General features: G+C 34.1%; 1 protein-coding gene across 9 annotated transcripts in view; it reads left to right on the top strand.

The window, feature by feature from the left end:
• The window catches only part of LOC145673181 (multiple PDZ domain protein-like), an 817,414-nt gene that overhangs the window by 781,623 nt on the left and 14,175 nt on the right, over positions 1-21,616 (top strand). For 8 of the 9 annotated variants that reach the window (XM_081742643.1, XM_081742640.1, XM_081742641.1 and 5 more), the window contains 3 exons: positions 7,142-7,297; positions 8,991-9,143; positions 19,245-19,456. In XM_081742643.1, coding sequence (XP_081598769.1) covers positions 7,142-7,297; positions 8,991-9,143; positions 19,245-19,456 — 521 coding nt within the window. Of the gene's footprint in view, positions 1-7,141; positions 7,298-8,990; positions 9,144-19,244; positions 19,457-21,616 lie in introns of those variants that run through there. The other variant, XM_081742648.1, reaches the window with a different exon arrangement.

The raw sequence follows: 21,616 nt of genomic DNA, 5'->3' as shown, positions 1-21,616 counted from the left end.
ATCCAAAATATTGCTTGAGATGTGCCGGTGTTTCGTAATTTGGGCGTCTATAAGTTGTTAAAATTTATTTCCCTAATACTAACTTGCGCTGTTTGTATTCCTAGTTGTATTGATATTTCTACTAATAATCTATTTCCACTAATATCACTGACAATTTATGCGAATAAGTCTCTTTTTATTTAGTTTATTACAATATACACGTCAACACCATTTTAAAAATAAATTTTATTTGCCAAATACGTTTTGTATATATAGTAGAACGAGTTCCTTCTCTTATTGATCATTTTCGTAAAGCTCTTAATGTAGGAACATTTAGCGATTCATTATTTTGCCATCTGTGCAGAAGTAAAATCTTTAAACCAATAACGATTTAGTGTGGCTTCACCGCACTTTTCTTCCTATTGAAATTCAATTTTGTCATAGGTAATACGGTGTTAGTGGTCATTGTTGTTATGTATGTAATACCTACAAACATTTCAGAAGTGCTGTAAATGCGATAAACTTTATACATTTAGTGATATTGGCCGTGTTGATTGAAGGAAATATTCTCAAAGATTTATAAGATTTATACGCATATAAAGAACAAAAGTTTGTTTAGAACTGCTGAGAACTCTGCGACTATGATTTGGAAAACATATATATTTCTCTCTCTTCCCTTTAAATTTGTTTATATTAAATCAATGAACGAAATATAATAATAATAATAATAATAATAATAATAATAATAATAATAATAATAATAATAATAATAATAATAATAATAATCCCGGATCCAAAGGACCTATCCGGCTGCAATGATGTGAACAAACCTTGAGGGAGATGGCTGAAATTCAGCTCAAATGTAGAAGAGACTACGTTCTATATTTCAAAAGCAAATTGTCCTAAAATGGAGTGAACATAGTCAATAAAAGCGCGAAACATTAACATTCATGTTAATGGAAAATCAATGAAAAACAAAAAATTCCCCCACTTATCTTAAAAATCAAAAGAGGGAGATGGCTGAAATTCAGCATTTAAATATAGAACAGGCTATTAGATTCTACATTCAAAAAGGAAATTGTCCTACAGTGGATGGAACATAGTAAATACATAAATAAATAAATAAATAAAATAAAATAAAAATAAAAAAAAATAAAAATCACGAAGCATGAGCATTAAAATCAATGGAAAATCAATGAAAAAAATGAAGTCATTCACATATCTCAAACACTATAATAAGGAGATGGCTAATTGAAAGTTTATTGCAAAGACATAATAAAGAGCTTAAAAACGATGTATAGCGCGTAAGGTACATATGGATAGAACATTGTCAAAAGTCAAGTTGTTTAAATAAAATCAGTAATAATGATAAAGTATATGCTGCGTCTTCGAATTACTCAGGGCACCCCACGCGGAGGTTACTTGCTTGGAATATCTCACATTTAGATTTAGAATCTCCAGACTTGATTTAGCACGCCACGTGACTTTTGACATGACCACGTGACAGTCTGATCCGTATGGCAAACCAGATAGGTCCTTTTAACTGTTTATGTTTCAAGAATACATTTCTAAAAGAACATGCTAGTCTTAACACATTCACTTTCTTCGACTATTTTGGACCTTAAGTTTTGTCCAGCATTCCATGAACAAAACTTAGTTGTTTTAGTGGGAGCATCTTCTTCAATCAATTTAGTATTTTAGTATTGTGTTTAGTGTCATTATTTAGGGCATAGTAATGATAATAAAATCTTTGAGCAAAATAAATTGAAAAATTATAAGTAATGCCCTGAAGTAATTATTACTTTAAATATTCCGAACTCTGATATACTTGATATTAATAATTAATTGACTTAAAAGCCATTTTCCATTCTAGCTTCATTTGTAGCGAATATGTTAAAAATACAATATGTCTTTGCAATGTACTTAAGTACATGTAAATTCTTTATCAAGCTGCTGAAATGCCTTTCAATCTGTGAGAAAATGGAAGGAATGAGCAAATTTTCGTACACCGTACCACCTATAGGTGCGAATTCAATGCGAATTTCAGTCTTAGTATTCGCAGTCTTTTGTCAATGCATTAGAGATATTTTTAATGTACGACATATACAGAGATGGAGGGGGGACTGAGGTCAAAATATTGTTATAAATTACATGAAGGGCCACCAGAGAAAATTCTCATGACTTTCATAAGCTTAAAACTGAGGTAATTTCATATATAAGAAAAATTTTCTTTTTCTTTTTTTTTCTAAAATATTTTAACTTTCTGTTTTAACTTAACAAAATCACTATTTTGTAATTTAAATTAAAGTAAATTTAAGTAACAAAAGTATCAACAAGAAACAGGAAATAATAATAATAATGAAGCCAGGACTTGAAAACATTTTGTGTGTCTTACTTTCTCCCCTAAGATTGAAAAGTGGTCAAACTCAAGTAGATTGGTCCAATGTAAACTTCAAATCTTAATGCTTTTGTTTTCGTTGAATCATTTAAAATGTCTCAGTGGACTAGAAGGAGTGTTACCGACACTTGACGTAGACGCTTATTCATGATATTGTATGTTCATATGATATGAATGAAATTACTAAAATACTAACTTAACTAATTGGCCGATGAAAGTACAACTTTTTAACAATAAGTATAATTTCCTTGAAGTAGGTGATATATTTTCCTTAACATACTGAAAGTGACATTCGTATTTAGAAATCTCTGAGGAAATAAATACCGGAAGAAATTTTCCTAAGACAGCCTATATAAAAAATCCTTTTAAGAGGCTATTGATCGAACTTGAAACTTGAAGGTCTAAAGATAAAATTTCAGATGTAAATCTGATAATTATGTTATAAACTATTGTGATTGATTTAGTCCTTACAAATTTTTAATAATAGTTCTATACTGTATGAATGGACTACGTAGAATGTATACTCACTAAGGTACATTACAGCAAGGCACCTCATTTGAATGAAAGAATTGTTGAAAAAAAAATTTCTCTGCACATAGGATCCAATAAGTATTTGTAATAATTTTATCGATGTTAACGCGTCATTACTGGATATATTTATTGTGTTCTGTTAGGAAATTTTAAAATAGCTGTGATGATTAAAAACATTCATTTATCAGACTACTTGGAAGACTTTAATATATTTCTATAAATGAATCTGAATCCGTCTAAGTATCTTTTGAAACATGTTAGAGGGCTTAGCAATTAGAGAGAATCGGATTTAATTTTAAACATAATAGATAACTATCCAATCCGTAAGAATCCAAACAGTATGTAAAATTAATACAAACTTAAATCATATCACACTTAAGCATAGAAATGACTAGAATTTACTTTTTAAAAAGAATAATCTCACGTTCATATGACGTGCAATAATATTTAACTCATTTTGGCTTTGAAATAATTTTAGATAATAAGTGAAAATGTTTCGTAATCAGAATAAAGTTACAGTATTTATGTGCTGACTAATTCTTGTACGATCATTTGATCCTTACAGTATAATTGATAAGAAATGTAATACAGAATAATTCAGAATATATAAAATTAAAAAAAAAATCACCGAATAGCTTTTTGTAGTAAAATCTGAATAAATAAATGTATTAATAACTATGGAGTGTGTATAATATTGAAATTCTTTTTACAATTACCTGGAAAAAAGCATGAATTTGTTTTATTATGCATTTCGCATAGTTGTTTATGTGAATGTGTAACATATGTGAGCATGTTGTTTAATTTATATGCACTTGATTTTCCCCTTTTTATATTGTATTTAGATGTTAACCGTTTACGTACGCCATTTTAGTTCCATATAAATAGTATACATTTATGATCGTTTTCAATTAAAATAATATTTCACATAGCTAGAAATTGTTAGTAAATGGTAAATAATGGCGAGTATTTTCGTAAAAGATTTTAGTTTGTTATTATTCAATTAGTGTAATGATACTAATATATCATTAAAGTGGTACGAAGAACGGAAAAGATTTTTTTAAAACACAGTTGTAAACTTGTATTGTTCGGGCTTTCACTGCGCCTCCACCATTTTTGAATTTTTATGAATGACGTAAAAACAATAAATTTTATCTAAATTTAAAAATTAAGTTGTCCGATACTTGCAAAGTGATATTAAATAAATTGAATGTTAGTTCAAATTTTCAGTAGTATTTGAATCTGACTGTAGAAAATTTTAAAGCAAGCTAGGAACTTGTTTCCGGAACATTTTCCTTCAAAGCACTAAACTAGTACTACTAATTTATCAGGTGACTGAGTTCTCTTCTCTTAAGCTGACGTTAGTGAAACAATTTAATTATGAAAAATATTATTCATGCTTTTAAATAGCGACGAAAGTGATTATTATGGCTAAGGCTTAAATATGTGACAATATGTAACTATAACTTAAGAGAGAGAGAGAAGATTAAGAAATTATGTTGAGACATAAATAGTGGTGATAAATATCGATATTTATCACACGCGATTTCTTTTCATGTCTCTCTTTTATATAATGAGCTTCGAGTATCATTATACAGTGAAGTACTTTGTTCATATATTCAGGTAAAAATGATTGCGTAGTGTCAGCAAGCAGGGCTAATGATAAAAGTTTAATGTCTTTTTTGAAAGCGAAAATATGCTAAAATGATCAAACATTTATTAAAATACGCTCTACTACACCTAAATCTTTAAATATGCACATCCGAATAAAGTACCATATTTAATTACTTCTTTATTAGACTATTAGGAATTTTAACATATTTCGTCATTTTTACTTATATGCTACTCGCAAATCATTAAAAGCCGAATCCTGTTGATTATACACTGACATGCAACTGAATTAGGCACACCTAACTGTTTAAAGTTCTGGCATTGCGACGCTACATATACGTTGCTCCGATTACTCTCATTAGAGATATAAATAGGCAGGACCTGTGGCTGCAAGGCATAGTAGTCGTGACAAGCGGAATGGGAAATGCATGGTACTTAGACATGTTCGACTGAGGGCAGATTGTTGGTGCTCGACGAATGAGACACGCCATTTCAACTAAGATTTTCTCATACTACAGTTACGAGGGTGTGCCGATACTGTGCTAATGTAGGGAAGACATCCAGGAACCGATAGTACAAAGGTCAATGCCACCTCAATGAATATGGACTGCACCGGCTTAGCTCTGTCGTACGAATTAAGGGGTCAGACCCTGTCGCAAATCACATCCCAGCTGAATGAAGGTTCCATCCGAAGTGTTAGTGCACGAACAATTAAACGTTCCCTGCATCGTTTGGCTTCAGGAGCCGCAGACAAACCTAAGTGCCCTACTCACAGGACAAAATCGGACTGAGCGCCTTGCGTGGGCTTGAAGATACAGGTATTGGACCATAGAATAGCGAGTAGTCTGGAGCGATGAGTCCCTGTTTTGGTTGCATCGGGCCGATGGGAGTGTCTGAATCTGATGACAGCAGCATGTATCCATGGATCCCGTATGTCAAGTTGGTAGAGTACAAGGTGATGGATGTTTATCATGGCCTGCGGTGTCTTCAGTTGGGCATCATTGGAACCATTCGCGTAAGAGGATCTCTGAATGTCAACCTGTATGTGGACATCCTAGGGGACCGTGTACGCTTGCTCATGACCATGGCTCATGCCAACAGGACGGGCATTTTCCAGCAAGACAACTGTTCAACCCACAGGTCCTGGATTGTGTTTAGGCTCAGTTGACTGATTCGACGAACATTCTACTGACCTTCAGTTAATGCAGACCCGCGCTTCTAGTCTAGATTTGAGTCCAGTGGAACACTTGTGGGATGTCGTAGAATAGATCGTAGGGAACAGACAGTCCTCACCGGTGAACATGGACCAGCTGTGGGACGCTGTAGAGGACGTATGCTTTGCAGTACCCCTACTAGTGCCGACACAGTACGAGATAGGTGTGCCTAATTCAGTGGCAGGTCAGGTAACACGTTTTCTCAGGTGCATTAACTTATGTAAAAGATGTAAAGAGTAGATATTAAATATATAAGAGTAATGAAGAATTATTTAGTATATTAACAATATTGAGCGACTTTTTCTCTACTAATCCTGATCGTCGTCTCCTTAAGATATTGTTATAGATTGTTAGAAATGAATAAATAAAAAGTAATAAAGAAACTCTTTGTTGAATGAAAATGTGAGAAAGAAAATGGGACTGGTCTATAATCGAACCCGGGTTTTCGGCTTACCATACTCATGCGCTAACCAGAATACTACAGCAGCGAGGAGAGTTCCTTATTTCTTGAGCCTTGTGCTCAGATCTTAACAGAAAATAAAGAAAAACTTATGCTTTTATGTGGAATGGATCAAAATAGATGATGGATTATTGAAACAATGTCCTTTGAGAATTTTATCGGATGATTGGTTGCAGAAACAGTGTCCTTTGAATATTTTAACGAGATGTTAAATAATCCATAATCATTTGATGTCAACTTCCTGTGGACAAATTACGCTAAAATGTGTAGTGATAGATAAAATTTATTGTCAATAATTAAGAAAGGATCGTTTTTAAATCAGTTTTGTTTAAGTTACAGTGATTTTCTATGATACTATATATTTCATAGTATTTGAACAACCCTCCAGAAGGAAAATACGCAAGATTGCTAGTGCTAATATTCACTCTGATGGGCAAATCTAGTTAGATTCATTTCTAGCTGTGAAGAAAAGGTGTGTTCCCGTTGGGTTTCTTGATACACATTTTATGTCACATAAATGCCCTATTTCATTATTATTCCGTAATATTTATTATTAATTACCCTCAGTGCAGTCGACATGTGCATTGGGAAATTAAAAAAAAAAAAAACTTCATTTCAGAAGAAATTATCAAGATAAACCATGTGATAGTACGATTTTCTATTTCTCATTTAAGTGAAAAAAAAAATGCGTTGTTTGAAAAATTATAAGTAAATTATAACCTGTGCAAACGACAAGAATAATAAATTAAAGTATCATCAAGTGGGTTGTGTTTGATATAGGCAACAAAATTTCGTAGAAAACAGAACATATCTACTATGACAGTTTAGTGCTTAGTTCTTAGTAATCGGAATGTCGCCAAGAAGTAATATAAAATCATTTTGCGAATTAAGATTGGTCATGTTACAGAGTTTTAATTCAAATCTTAAAAGGCAACCTTGTAATTTTGCCAGGGCGTTATCATCATTCATGAAGTGTATCCGGACGGTGCTGCTGCTAAAGATGGGCGATTGAAACCTGGGGACCAGATTTTAGAAGTAAATAGTGAGGACTTTCGTAACATAACCCACAATAGAGCTCTTGCTGCGTTAAGGCAAACTCCAGCCAAAGTAAGTTCTAACAATTTTATTATTTGTAACCCTATTTGAGCTAACGTTTCTATACCTAACAGGGTACGGAGTATGTACCTATTGTGTTTTATACAAAAGAAATATCTTTGTTTTTTTCCTAATTACTCAGGTCAGTATAAATATTTGTACTTTATTTCAGAATTGATTATTATGGATTAAAAAGCTTCTTTGTCTATTTAAAAATTTTGTCATTGTGAAATCTATAAATTCTGTGTGTTCTGGAAATCGATTGTAGTATTTTAAAAATTATATTATCGTATTTATTGTTGATGTGTTTATATTTTCTCGAAACAAAATGTAGATTGCTCTGCATACCAGAAATATTTTACAGAAAGTGTGTATAAAATGTAAGATTAAAACAAAAGAAGATCAATGAAATTTCAAAGAATGGAATGCGACTCTACTGAAAACCAAAACTTACTGTGGTTTACAAAATTTAATCATTTTTGTGCAGAGATTATAATGAAAGTTGTAACGAATTCCTTCCAATTTAGGACAATTATATACAATTTCCTGTGTTGAAAGCAGGTTAAAATTGAACATGAATTATTTCATTCTCTCAAGTTTAATAGTAATGATCAATATTTTTAATTTTTGAACTCAAGATATAGTAATGATAGTTATGAAGAAAGTTAATTAGATAGTGAAATTAAATAATAAAAAGCAACAATGAAAACTCTTCCAGGGCCTTTTGGGAATGTTTGTCCCAATAGTTTATTACTTTCCTTATTGTGATCGATGATTGATCAATATATTACATTAAAGTATTAGACTGATGAATTAAAATATGGAGTTTATTTCAGCTATGTAGATATAGATAGATAGATAAGATATAGATAGATAGATATATGTATGTACTATATAAACAAACAACATTTTATTTCGACAGTGCAGGATATATTCAATTATAACTGCACATCAATTTTATGATTCCTGGCTAATAATGTCATGAGTAATAGATTAACTGAATGGCACATTATACATGAAAATTTCGCATGAATTCATTGCTTATTGTTATAAGCCTGCCGAATCATTTGAAAGGTCTTCTTTCCAAATTTGCCTAAGTTGACACGAAATATGGTCATCTGATTTGCCCGCTGTTAAAAGATTTCAGCTTAAGTTGCATATTTGGTTTTCTGCCTTCAGACGACGATTTTTCCGTTTCCACATTCTAGAACAGCATACAGTAGACCGATAGTGACATGACTACTTGTTTTCTTTATGTGTCTCAGATTTTCTTCTCTTCACTCCCACAACACGTAGTTTACAAGTCGAAATGGCTCTTCCATCAGAAATTGGAAAGGAAAGGAATACAAGAGACAAAAGCCCGGTCGTTTGTATCGCCAGAATAGTAAACATTGAATGAAGTTATACATTCAGCAGTGTATTTTGATAAATAACCCCCTTGAACTTCTTCCTTTGCCACATTAAAAATCCAACGTTCCTCACTGAATCAGACTTGAGTTTAACAACTACTTATAAAAGAAAGTTGCTAAGTAATTATTTATGTTGCAACATCTTATAATGTAGGAAATTTCCCAAAATTCTTTTCTAGATACCCCACTGTATTGTAACGCTATTTCCAATTTGCATGGCTGCCGTGATAATCATCAGTTCTGGCTCTTTCGATTAATGAAACTGCGTTTTAAATGTCATATTACTCTCCTTGTAGGTGAAAATGGTGGTATTTCGAGATGAAGCTTCGGCGAAGGAGGATGACATTTACGACGTCATGGAAGTAGAATTAGTAAAAAAGCCTGCTAAAGGCCTCGGCCTAAGTATAGTTGGAAGGAAAAATGGCCACGGGGTATTCATTTCGGACGTGGTAAGTATTAGCAATTTAAAAGCTAGTCAGATTACACAAATTTCTAAAGAAATGTACACTTACTTGCTTATGAGTATGTCTGCCTTAGTCTTTCAACATTTCTAGTAAACACGTAAATTTATTTTTAAGTAAATATCTTTTTGTGATACTGAATTAGAAAATTAAATGTTCTTTCTTTTTTCTAAATCTTTATAGGTTGTAATTGTATTAAAGCAGCAACTTAGGCCAAGTCCTCTGCGTCACTGTTTTTTTTTTTTTTTTTTTTTTTTTTTTAAGTAGAATTGAATTAGGTAGAAATAATAGTTACAACATATGTTGTAATTAATATGGCATAGACATAAGTCTGAATCTGCCTGTTAAAAAAAGTAGACCATTATTTTAATTGTTAGTAATAATGGTTAATAAAGCACTGTATACATTCTAGTTGAATTACACATAATTAAACCACTGAATATAAAACGTCCAAATTGTATGTTAATTAATTTTAAAAAAATGAACAATGGTGAATTTAAAAACTCTTGAATTTGCATGGGCGTCATTGTAGCTGGATATATTTTATCACCGTAAGAATTATTTTATTACATTAGAAATGTATTGTTGAAAATATATTTAATTGTTGTTTTAATTAAGGAAATTCAATTGTTCCCAAAAAAATCTGCACGTTGGATTAATTTCAAGTTTATTGTACGATATGTCCCTGAAACGATATAGACATTCTCTCTCTTCAGTATTTGAAAATTTTACCGTTTATTTTCTTTAAAACCATGTAACAGCAAAACTTAACAGTTTCTGTGCCTGAAATGATAGTCATTCGTTTAAGTATGGTTACATCAATGATCTCAAAATGCAGGGAGATACACAGGGTAATCGCAAAGTCACGTAACCCATGGAGATACTACAGTTCACTTCTGCATTGATATTCGTCAATTTATTCTCGATGAGAACGGTCGGCCTATCACTTCGGGGGCATCTGATACGTTCCCACTTTTCTTGAATTTATAGCACAAACATTTAAAGTTTGATTTATTCGTAGATGCCTTCTCGGGATGTGCTTATGACACCATACCTCGGTGGTTTGTAACTCAAACTCCTTATGTACTCTTCCGGAATAATAATTTTTTCATTATGATAGATTTTTTTTTTGCCTCAGTTATTGCCACCTGTCACATGCAACAAATGAAAGAAAATATTAAGTATTTCCGCCATGAGTAGCGTGACGTATTGATCATTCTGCATAAATAAGATAAAACACAAGGAATTTCACATGGGTTTCTTGCAGTGGCGGAGCCAAGGGAGGGCCTGGGGGCCAGGCCCCCTTGCTCAAATTCTTGGTCTCCCTAGTGCCCCCCCCCCTTACACACAGAGTGATACTGCTATAGGTCGACAAACAGTGAGTTGATAGTGGCAACAAGTGAAACTTCTACTGAAACATCTCTCGACAACACAATTACCAACTGCAGAATAACGTATGTTGCAATAGTCTGCGTTCCGAGTAAAAAGCTCCAGGCTCGTTTTTGTTTGTAGTACAACAAGATCCAATTCATCGAAATCTGTAAGGTGCATGCATTTATAACGGCCACAGTTCGCATATTTATATAAACAAGGCTAGTGATATATCAAAATTCATTTTACACACTGCATCAAGATATTATCTTTTATTGTAGTATGTAACAAGTTAAACAAATACACTCTTTAAAAATCGTCCATGTATGTTTCACGAGATGGATCCTTTCTTATACATTATTTATTTTTTCGTTGCTATGACAACTAAACTCACATCATCGAATCACTAACATAACAAAATATAATCGCATAACAGCAGAAAGGAAATTAATTCTATTTCTCTTGTCATATTCTTTTTCTTCCTTTCTTGAACAGCTTGTGCATAATTTAAAAGCACATTTTGCCCCTAAATACAAATAAAAGATATAATAAAGATGTTAAAATATAAGTATCGTTGTATGTGGCGCCAGGACAACAGGACCTTTTTTTCTTTAAAAAAAAAAAAAGAGAGAGAGAGAGAGAGAAGTTCTGGACCGTTTACTATTACATACTAATTACTTAAGTCTTTGAATGACCCTCGTATATAAAAATTACAATTCATATAATCATATACCATATTTTACTTTTATATCAATATTATTTTCATATTTTATCTTAATCCTCTTAATTAAGTTCATTTCAAATATTTATACACTTCAACGTCGATAACAGAAGGTACATTCAGATAACGGCATAGAAGTTGTTTAATTTTAGGTCCTTTTGGGGCCATTGATACGTGTTATAAGTTGAATGCTAACAAAATTTATATTATTTTCTCGGGCAAAACTAAGATGATCGTGAAAAGGATATCATTATGATATTTACATAATTGCTCTTTTAAACAAGAAAAGATCAAATATATGATATATTCAAACAAAATACAAATTAAAATTGAAATATCGACAATATCCAGAACAAAACACGATAATTAACATCACAAAAATTAGTATTACGGTTTGAACAAAAGAAGTTCTTATCAAGATCATGAATGTACGAATTGTTCCATTTATTGATTCATTGAATTATCTTCATAGAATTCAAATGAAATGCAAATAACAAACGAAATCGTAACGATATTTACAGTGAAGTACAATAAAAATCAATTGAATATATCAGGGGCGGCTCCAGGGGGGCGATCCCCGCCCCCGAGAAGAGGAAACTTTCTTATTTTATATATATAAATAAAACCCATCCCAAAGATTGGAGCCCTTAAAAGTAGCAGTATGACAACCCCCCCCCCCCCCCCCAGAAGTCGGTCCTGGGTCCGCCCCTGGAATATATTCTTCTCGGACGCCGTAGCTTTAGCTTAAGTTATGTTACCATAGGATTGAGTTAAGTTACATTGCGTAGCGCGATCTTGTGTACAGCCTTGTCTATTAAGTACTTTATCGGTATTCCGATTTCTATATTGCGAATTCCTGCCACCCGTGAACCTGTTTCGTGAAAACGTGTTACTATTACTATTTCTATTCCTACGATTAGGTTCAGTTCGAGTACCGGTAAAATTTAATTCATTTGTTACCCCAATAAAATGAAATCTATTATTATTTCGCACATTTGAAATACCGTCTTGTTGAACATTGATATTACGGACAGAGGCATAATTAACGTGGCTACGATTAGGGTTAACCTGCCCTCTGTTGTTATTTTGCATCATAGATTGGCTTTCAAAATTTTGAACAATCATATGAGATGGTCGAAGTTGACGCACTGAGCCGAAATTAACATTTGTTGCAGCTTAAAGGGTAATAAGATATGTATGGATGCTATTATCCTAGATTCAGGTTGAAAAGGATTAATTGAATTCAACTCATTATAAGCTGATATTGCAAAGCCAGTGATACTCCGGTCCAGTTTAGGGTGATAATGCCTATTACGAATTAATGCATCCCTATTAGCTAACATAAAGTCATTTCCAAAGTTGGATAGTAACGTATCCTTAAAATCAGAGTAATTACGCAGGTTAACTTTGATAACCTTAAACCAAGTTGAACAGGGAGGTAATAAAACGTGTGGCAGAATTTTTAAAAATTTGGATTCATCCACCCCCATTAGATCACACACATCTTCGAATTTCTCTATAAATGTACTAGCTAGTATATCATCAGATCTTCCACTAAACTTTATAAGTGAACTCCTTCACTCCTTATTGACGATTCAGATGAGTCACTTTCTTTCACGTTCCTTCGACGATGATACTGGGACGCCTGCATAATGTTAGTGAGAACTCTATCGCCGTTCGCATGAGCATTGCCATGATTCTTATTAGCAGCAAAAAGACTCTTTAATAGAATTCACTTCTTCTTGCAACTCTCTAATCTGGTTATTATGTTCACTTATTTGGGTGGTGTGATCATTAACTATAGTTTCTATTACTTCAACGGAATTTTGCACCTCGGTAAATTTACGTATAATCTGTTCCATTTTAAGATCACTTTGTTCAATTCGTTGATTTATTTGTTCCATTTGTTGATTCATTCGGTCACCAAAATCTTGCTTTAATCGTCCCATCTGCTGACCAAAATCTTGCCTCAGTTCTTGCTTTAATTGTCCCATCTGCAGATTCATTTGTTCCATTTGTTGATTCATTCGCTCACCAAGTTGTCTAATCTGCTGTTTAATGAAGTCGGCTAAGTCAGAGTTCATATCCCTATTGCCATTTGATTCAATTGTATTTTCAACACCAGGAAGACTCATTTTGATATTTCTGAAAATTTTTCTGCCACTCCTTAATAAAGTATACTCCGTTTTGATGTTTTCAGCAAAATCACTACGTAGCCTTAAAATCAATCTGTAATCCTGGAGTTTATTATGTAGGAGATTGTTTACTTAACTTCACACAAATCTAAAATCCTAAGGCGGAAAACACCAATTTATTATAACGGCCACAGTTCGTATATTTATATAAACAAGGCTACTGATATATCAAAATTCATTTTACACACTGCATCAAGATATTATCTTTTATTGTAGTATGTAACAAGTTAAACAAATACACTCTAAAAATCGTACATGTAAGTTTCACGAGATGGATCATTTCTTATGCATTATTTATTTTTTCGTTGCTATGACAACTAAACTCACATTGTCGAATCACTAACCTAACAAAATATAATCGCATAACAACAGAAAGGAAATTAATTCTATTTCTCTTGTCATATTCTTTTTCTTCCTTTCTTGAACAGCTTGTGCATAATTTAAAAGCACATTTTGCCCCTAAATACAATAAAGATGTTAAAATATAAGTATCGTTGTACATTGACCTCACCATCTGTACATTCCTTTTAACCTCTGTCCCTTATCTAGTTATCTTATTTTTCTTGATAAAGAACCAGAAAAAAAAAGGCAAAATCAGTCACCATTCTCATTCGTTTCGATGTAGAAAGTCATACTAAAATAAGAGATGCTTACTTACAAATGGCATGCACTGCAGTAGAACATTACACTTGTGTTGGACGAAAGGTCTTCATACACTAACTAATTAATTTCCATTGATTATGGCAACATAGAACAAATGTGTAGCATCTGTTACATAATTTGGTATTATTATTATTATTATTATTATTATTATTATTATTATTATTATTATTAAATAATATCGAGCCGTGTTGTTCAATAAACAGTAAAATAAGAGAGCAAAAGTTATTATTTCTGCCATTCTCTCTGTTGTTCTTATCCCAGTCGTTCAAGAAAATTAAGATACTGAATACTATCAACACCTACTATATGCTACTGATACTGGTTCTCCTTCTCGACTACCTTCTGGTATTGTCTCTAGTATGTCTAGTTTCCTAACGCTCTTGGCCGTTGGCAACTCTGTAGAAACATTCTGCTGCGATTGTAACAAGCGATATTAGCGATCTCCAAGGAAAACTGAGTCAGCGCTTGGTGGACCTATACTACTAACTAAAGCGTGGGGAAATGATATTGACAAAAATCGGTGATTCTTTATAAATAAATCGTTCAGAAGTTCGATCTTTTAAACGATTTTAAGTGTAACTTAATTTCAAAACTGCTACTACTAGATAAATTCAGAAGTTTATCATAGAGCCAGTGCTACAATCTCCTGATTACTAACCACTAGGTAACATACCGAGATGATACAACTTGGTCGTGGCACTAATGCTATTTTGTGTAAAAGTGGTAGTTACTCCAGTGACCAGGTTGTATCATTCCGTTATCTGATGTTTAGTAATCAGAGATATATCAGGAGTTTGTGGTACTGGTCCACAGATGTTCCATTCAGTAAGTTCAGTCAGTGAATACCCATTGAAATGTCCCGATAGAAATGTAAGTAAGGAGACCCGATTGAAATGTCTGTTCTAACACTGTTCGATATGAGGAAAGGAAAAAAAAATCCTCTTTTTGCTTTAAAGAGCGTTCACTTCATCACTTTAATGAAGTAAGGAAATTCATTACTCAGTTTTAGAGCTCAAGGGTAAAAGTAACCAAAAATAATTGAACTACTACCAGATCAAAGCAACATGCTGCAACCGGGGCAGTTGCCCCGGACGCCAGCAAACTAATTTGTGTTTATTGGTGTAGATTTAGATGAAGTGGGTGCTAATCGTAAAATTTTCCGTGGGCACCAAATATCTAGTTTCGTCACTGATTAGGCTACCATATCTTTAGAGCGTGGAATCGGGACATTTTTCTGAAATATTAAGAATACATTATAATTATTGGCAATTTATTTTAAAGTGAAACTTAAACTTCAAGAGCAAGGCATAATATTTAAAGTGGGCCGGGACGGCAAATCAGTGTCCTGGAGTTCAGTTCCTGTTTCAGTGCGAAATTTGTCCTTGTCCATCACTTATTACAGTTTATCTACCAAACAACTATTTATATTATTATGCGGTATTAAACCAAATCTGAAACTTATATATCTGAATCTGAATATATATATATATATATATATATATATATATATATATATATATATATATATATATATATATATATATATATATATATATATATATATATATATATTTGGTCTAGGAATTAATTCGTGCGGTTGGTACGCACACATTGAAGCTGTAGTACAAACACAAAATACATAAATACCTTAAGAAAAATATTGTCCATCGCTAGCCACCACTTTCGCCCATCTGTCAGGCAATGTACGGATTCCGTGGCGAAAGAAGTCCTCATCCTTGGAAGCGATCCAGTCAGAGACCCATGTTTCGATATCTTCTGAAGAAGTAAACCGCTGTCCAATCAAGTCGTTGTTCATGCAATCGAACAAGTAGTAGTCCGAAGGAGCAACGTCTGGTGAATACGGCGGGTGGGGTAAAACTTCCCATCCGACATTTTCTAAATAGGTTTTGACCGGTTTTGCGACAGCGTTATCATGTTGAACAATAAGTTTATCATGTCTGTTCTCCCATTCTGGTCGTGTTCTGGCCAGAGCTTGCTTCAAACGCATTAATTGTCGTCGATAACGTTCTCCATTCATAGTTTCACCCGGTTGCAGCAGCTCATAGTACACCACACCTTTCATATCCCACCATATGCACAGCATAACCTTTGCACAGTGAATATCTCGTTTTGGTTGTGATGGACCTGGTTCACCTGGTTTCACCCAGGCCTTTTTTCGTTTAGGGTTCTCGTAATGGATCCACTTCTCATCACCCGTAATAATTCGATGCAGAAACCCCTTTCTGCTCTGTCGTTGAAGCAGCAATTCGCAAATGGTTTTTCGTCTTTCAACGTCTCTGTCTTTCAATTCATGTGGAACCCAATGTGACATCTTTTGAATCATTCCCATGGCTTTCAAGCGTTTGGAGACTGTTGTTTGATCAACGCCTAATGCTGCTGCAAGTTGTTCCTGCGTTTGACACGAATCCTGCTCGAGCAATGCTGTCAATTCTTCGTCTTGAAATTTTTTTGGCTGTCCAGCTCGCTCTTGGTCTGCCAAACCGAAATCACCACTTCTAAACCGTGCAAACCACTTCTGACACGTTCGCTCAGCTAGAGCATGGTCACCATACACTTCCACCAAAATACGATGACTTTCAGTCGCACTTTTCTGCATGTTAAAGTAATGCAGCAGGACACCCCGCAACAACACTTTATCAGGCACAAATTGCGCCATGTTCACTTAACTACAAACTGGTGTTGTTGACGCTTTAATCCACTGCCCTATACTACGAACGATACGCGGTGACAGGGGTTTGCAACACATGTGTGGATACACGGAACTGTGGGACGCTCCGTTCGTTGCGCCATCTCTTGTCCACCCGCACGAATTAATTCCTAGACCAAATATATATATATATATATATATATATATATATATATATATATATATATATTATGTGTGTGTGTGAATAAAATGTTTCATTCATTGGAGATGGTCCCCTCAAAATTTTCTTGGGCCTTTCAATGCCCCCCCCCCCTGAAAAAATTCTAGCTACGCTACTGGTTTCTTGAAAGGTATACAAACAGAATACAGTGATATACAGTCATTGCCAAAAGCCTAAACACAGTACTGATTTTTCAGAACTTTCCAAATAAAAGATATTGTGTCTATACAAAATCCTGTTTATTGGTCTTGTTTTACAAAATAAACAATATTGTTCATATAAAATTACTAAAACTCATGATCTTGTTTACATTGAGGTGTATTTATTGAGAAAAACTGCAGTAAACAAATAACTAGCGAACTGACAACTAACGTCACACTTTGCTTGCTGATGTGTTGTTTCAATGACATCTATTGTTGTTTGTACGAACCCTTATCAGGACTTATACGTCTACTCCACAATCAGCTGTATGTATGCAATTGAATCGTGTCGTATATGGTAAAATTGGTTGCGATTCTGTGGTGTTTGGTCGTGTTGTTTCCACTCCCGTGAACTAGTAAAATAATGTAAGTAACGTGCAAGCAATTATAAAATGTGGAAGAAAAACTGTAAATTAAGCATCGAATCAAATGCTGGGAGAGAGAGGATTTATCTGTTGAAAAATCGCTCAGTAGTTGCAGACATCAGTCGATGCAGTGCGTCGGAGTTTTGAAAGACAGTCACAAACTGGTGTAAATATTGCACGTAAACAAACTGGTTATCCAGAAATAACAACTTGTCGTAAGGACAAATTCATTAGGACTATAGGCAGAAGGAATAGATGTTCAACCGCTTCGGGAACTACGAAAGAGTCGTTCGCAATCGGTATCAGATAGAACGGTGGTCCGAAGTCTGCATATTTTTGATCTTGGGAGTGCAGTTGCAGTAAAGAAACCACTCCTTCGAACAGGAGACATCGCAAACTGGTACTCTTGGAGAGAAACATAAAAACTAGGCCGATGAACTACGGAAGAGGGTATTCTGGACCGGCAAATCTAAATTTAAACTTTTCGAATCCCAACCCTAGAAGTTTGTGTGTCGCTGTCGAAAAAAAAAAAAGAAAGAAAAAAAAAAACTACTTTCATCCCGACTGTGTAATGCCTCTAGTCAAACACGGAAAAGGCGGTGTCACTGTATGGGGACGTTTCACAGGTGATTAAGTTGGTGATTTGATTCAAATCAACGGAATAATGGTCAAAAACGTGTATCACAACATTTGTGAGGCATGCAGTTCCATCAGGAACGCAAAGTACGAGCAATTGGAGATCTTGTGGAATGACCTTCACATGCCAACAAATACTGAATATCTGTGGAAGGCCCTTCAGAGCTGTTGGAGTCGCATAAGTTTGCAAAAATCGAATAAATTAATCAAAGAAATGCTTGGAATTTGTAAAGCTTTGATCAAGGCTAAGGTTGAGCGCTTCGATGAACAGAAATTTCCTCAATAAAATCTCAGTGGAAACAAAGCAGTGTATTTCTATTTCTTTATGTGAACAATTTTGCTAAGCAAGTCCAACAAACCTGGATTTTTTTATGAATACAATGGACAGTTCTGGAAAATCAGAAGTTTGCTCAGACTTGACAATGACAATAAATTCAATTACTTTTATTTTGTATCGTGGTTTATTTCTTATTTGTTCTGTCTTGTAGTATCAGTAATAACAATTCTAGTTGCCTCGTCTTTATGCCTGTTGAAAACAGAAAGATGAAATTTTTCCCGCCCTTCATTTGATTTTTCCGTGAAAAACCAAGGCATGAGATATCGAATGAGTTCAAGCGAACTCCTCTGGTCGGGATCAAACTTATGGTAGACCTTGATTTGCTATGTAAGCGTGTAGAATATTATGACTTTTGATTTGCGAGTTATGGGCGGTCAGATTTTCCAGAAACGATAAAAACATACACCGATGTCATGCGATCGGGATCAAACTTGACACGATGGAGACTTTAACCTGTCATACAAGCATGTGAAATATATTGTATAGACCTTTGGCTCCTAAGTTATGCACAATCAAAGTTCTAGATCAATTTATCAAGCACAATAAAAATGTAATAAATACTATTTAAATAGAAATTAAAAGTCAGCCTTCGGAAAAAATCAAATGAAAGACTATTTTTTACAATTTTGAGTATTTCCCTCGTATTGTAAACTAATTACGTGTAAGCACTTTTTTTTCAAGTATGAATTTTTATTTTTCATGTTGTGTTATAGGTCCGTGGTGGAGCAGCTGAAGCGGATGGTCGCCTTATGAAAGGGGACCAAATCTTGATGGTGAATGGCCAAGACTTAAAGGGTGCCTCGCAGGAGGAAGCCGCTGCAGTACTTAAGACGGCGACAGGACGAATAGTTATGAGAATTGGAAGGCTAAAAGCAGGATCGAGACGAAGTTCAGGAGGAACTACAGCTCCTCCTTCTTCAGAAAGGTTACTATACTTTTTTCTTCTTCTTTCTTTCTATTTCGTTTTTTCGCTGATTTTGGCATTGGCATTACGTTATATCAAATGCAAATGCTGTAAAATAGATAAGCGAAAGCCATTCAAAGCTGCATACATTTTATGCTTCGTGCAGTATTTATAAAATTAGTTCTCCTGATAACTCGATAATTAATGAAAGAATGTTAAAGACCATTTGATAGGGACAACTTTGGCAAATATTGGGTAAGTAGGATGTGATATTGAAAAATAAACTAGCTTTTGAATTTAATTGATTTTTATATGTTCTATATATGTGGGCAACTGATATTGAATTATTTTTCTTCAATCAGCGGTATAAATTTTATTAACTTTCTAGGTTATATTACTGTATACAGCTTTAATACAGCCAAAAAGATACGACATTTTGGTTTTAAGAATATAACATATTTAGAGTGCATCATTTGCATTGAAAATTTTAAAGAAAATGAGGAATTCGCGTGCTTTTCGCTGCAAAACATGTTGGGAATAAATGATGCAAAAGTTATTTTGATTTTGTGCATAATTGTGTGAGAGTGATAGGGTTCTTTTGTAGGTATTTTCTTCAGATTTCTCTCTTCTTTTACGTTTCCAAAACGATTTAAACATTGCTTTTTTAAAATAAAAGATATACCATTGAGGCACGTAGAACTCTAACCTGAATGAGAGGCAATAGCGAGCCATTGCAGAAGGTTGAAAATGAGGGACAACACGCCTTAAAATGGTGATGAATTTGGCGTTTCCAGAACAAAGGTGACAGAATTTCTGAAGCAGTGGGAGTTGCAACGGGGATGTGTGAAAAAAATATCAAGCGGCTTTCTTCGTTGTACTAATTGGCTGGTCGATTGTATCAATCTTCACATATCCAGATGTAATTCTTCTCTCATAGAGCCTGAAATTACCAAGAAAATATTTAACCCTAGTGGCTCTTCAGCATCCGCCACTGCTGCCTGTAGTCAGCAGAACTAATGGAAATCCCCAGTCAAGAAAACTTGATTTTCTGGAGCAAATTACAGGGCCAGAATCGCTGCTTAATTCACAAGTTGTACGGTTCAACTGTGCTCTAATGTTATTTGGACGGAGCATAGAAAGTTTATCAAGTTCGGGAGCGACGCTATCAAGTGTATTCGGCGACAGTTTCTAAGCTTTTGATCCTAAATATGCGATACCAACCATGAAATCTAGTATAAGAAAAGTCGTGATCTGGGAGATTTTCAGCTAAAGGTATGAGGATGCTTGACCAAATTGAGAGAAGTTTGAATTGTCAGGTTTACATTAACGTCTTGCAAAATGTGATACTGCCTTTTGTGAGGTGTTCTCATGGTCGTGAGTATCTGTGTCAGCAAGATAATGACCCGAAGTATAAAGTAGCTGATGTACAGGTATGGCTTCGATGCCACCATATTTTACTCTGCAACTGGCCTATCAAAACCTCTGACATGAATATTATTAGGCCTTTGTGGAATGAGGTCCAGAAAAACGTAGCAGAAAAAAAGAGAAGCTCAAAAGTGCCGATAAGAAATCACAGCGTTTCAATAAGGCTGGAGCTTTCCTCAGTCAGAGCAATGTAGTTGATGGATATGGATTTGTTACGAAATATTAAATAAGCTTATATATTGTCGGTTTTCTTTAATTGCACACCTTGTCTGTAAAGTATACTTCGGTACTTGGTTTGATCAGATGTACAGTCAAACGCATGATTGAACATCTATTCTATCTACGAAGTGTTTCACTCGAAAAAGCACAATGTCTATATTTTTGGCCAGTATTGTAGTTTATTGCAACAAGTATGATATTTCTAGTTCTAAACGAAACTAATGTTAAGTCACTGCATTTTGGATAGTCAGTATCAAATCATGTGCACAGAACAAAGTATTTATTCTGTAATTTCCACCAATATTTATATAATACATATAATAAAATATATGTGTTCAAAGGTGTTAGAAGAAAATGATTGTAGGGTAAATTATTATAAATTGAAAGATAGGTGTGTTTAATAAAATCCATAGTGATAGACAAAAATCAGGTTAACATAATATCAAGTTACCATTTTAGTAATACTTCTTCCCTGTATATTCGATAGACTACTGGCGGGCGGGATGTAAGTTTTAAGGAAGTGTTCTAGAATTGAAT

This window comes from Thermobia domestica, chromosome 16, assembly GCF_964235325.1.
Source record: "Thermobia domestica chromosome 16, izTheDome1.hap1.1, whole genome shotgun sequence".
In the NCBI taxonomy this organism is placed as follows: domain Eukaryota; kingdom Metazoa; phylum Arthropoda; class Insecta; order Zygentoma; family Lepismatidae; genus Thermobia; species Thermobia domestica.
This window is presented reverse-complemented; position numbering and strand designations above follow the sequence as displayed.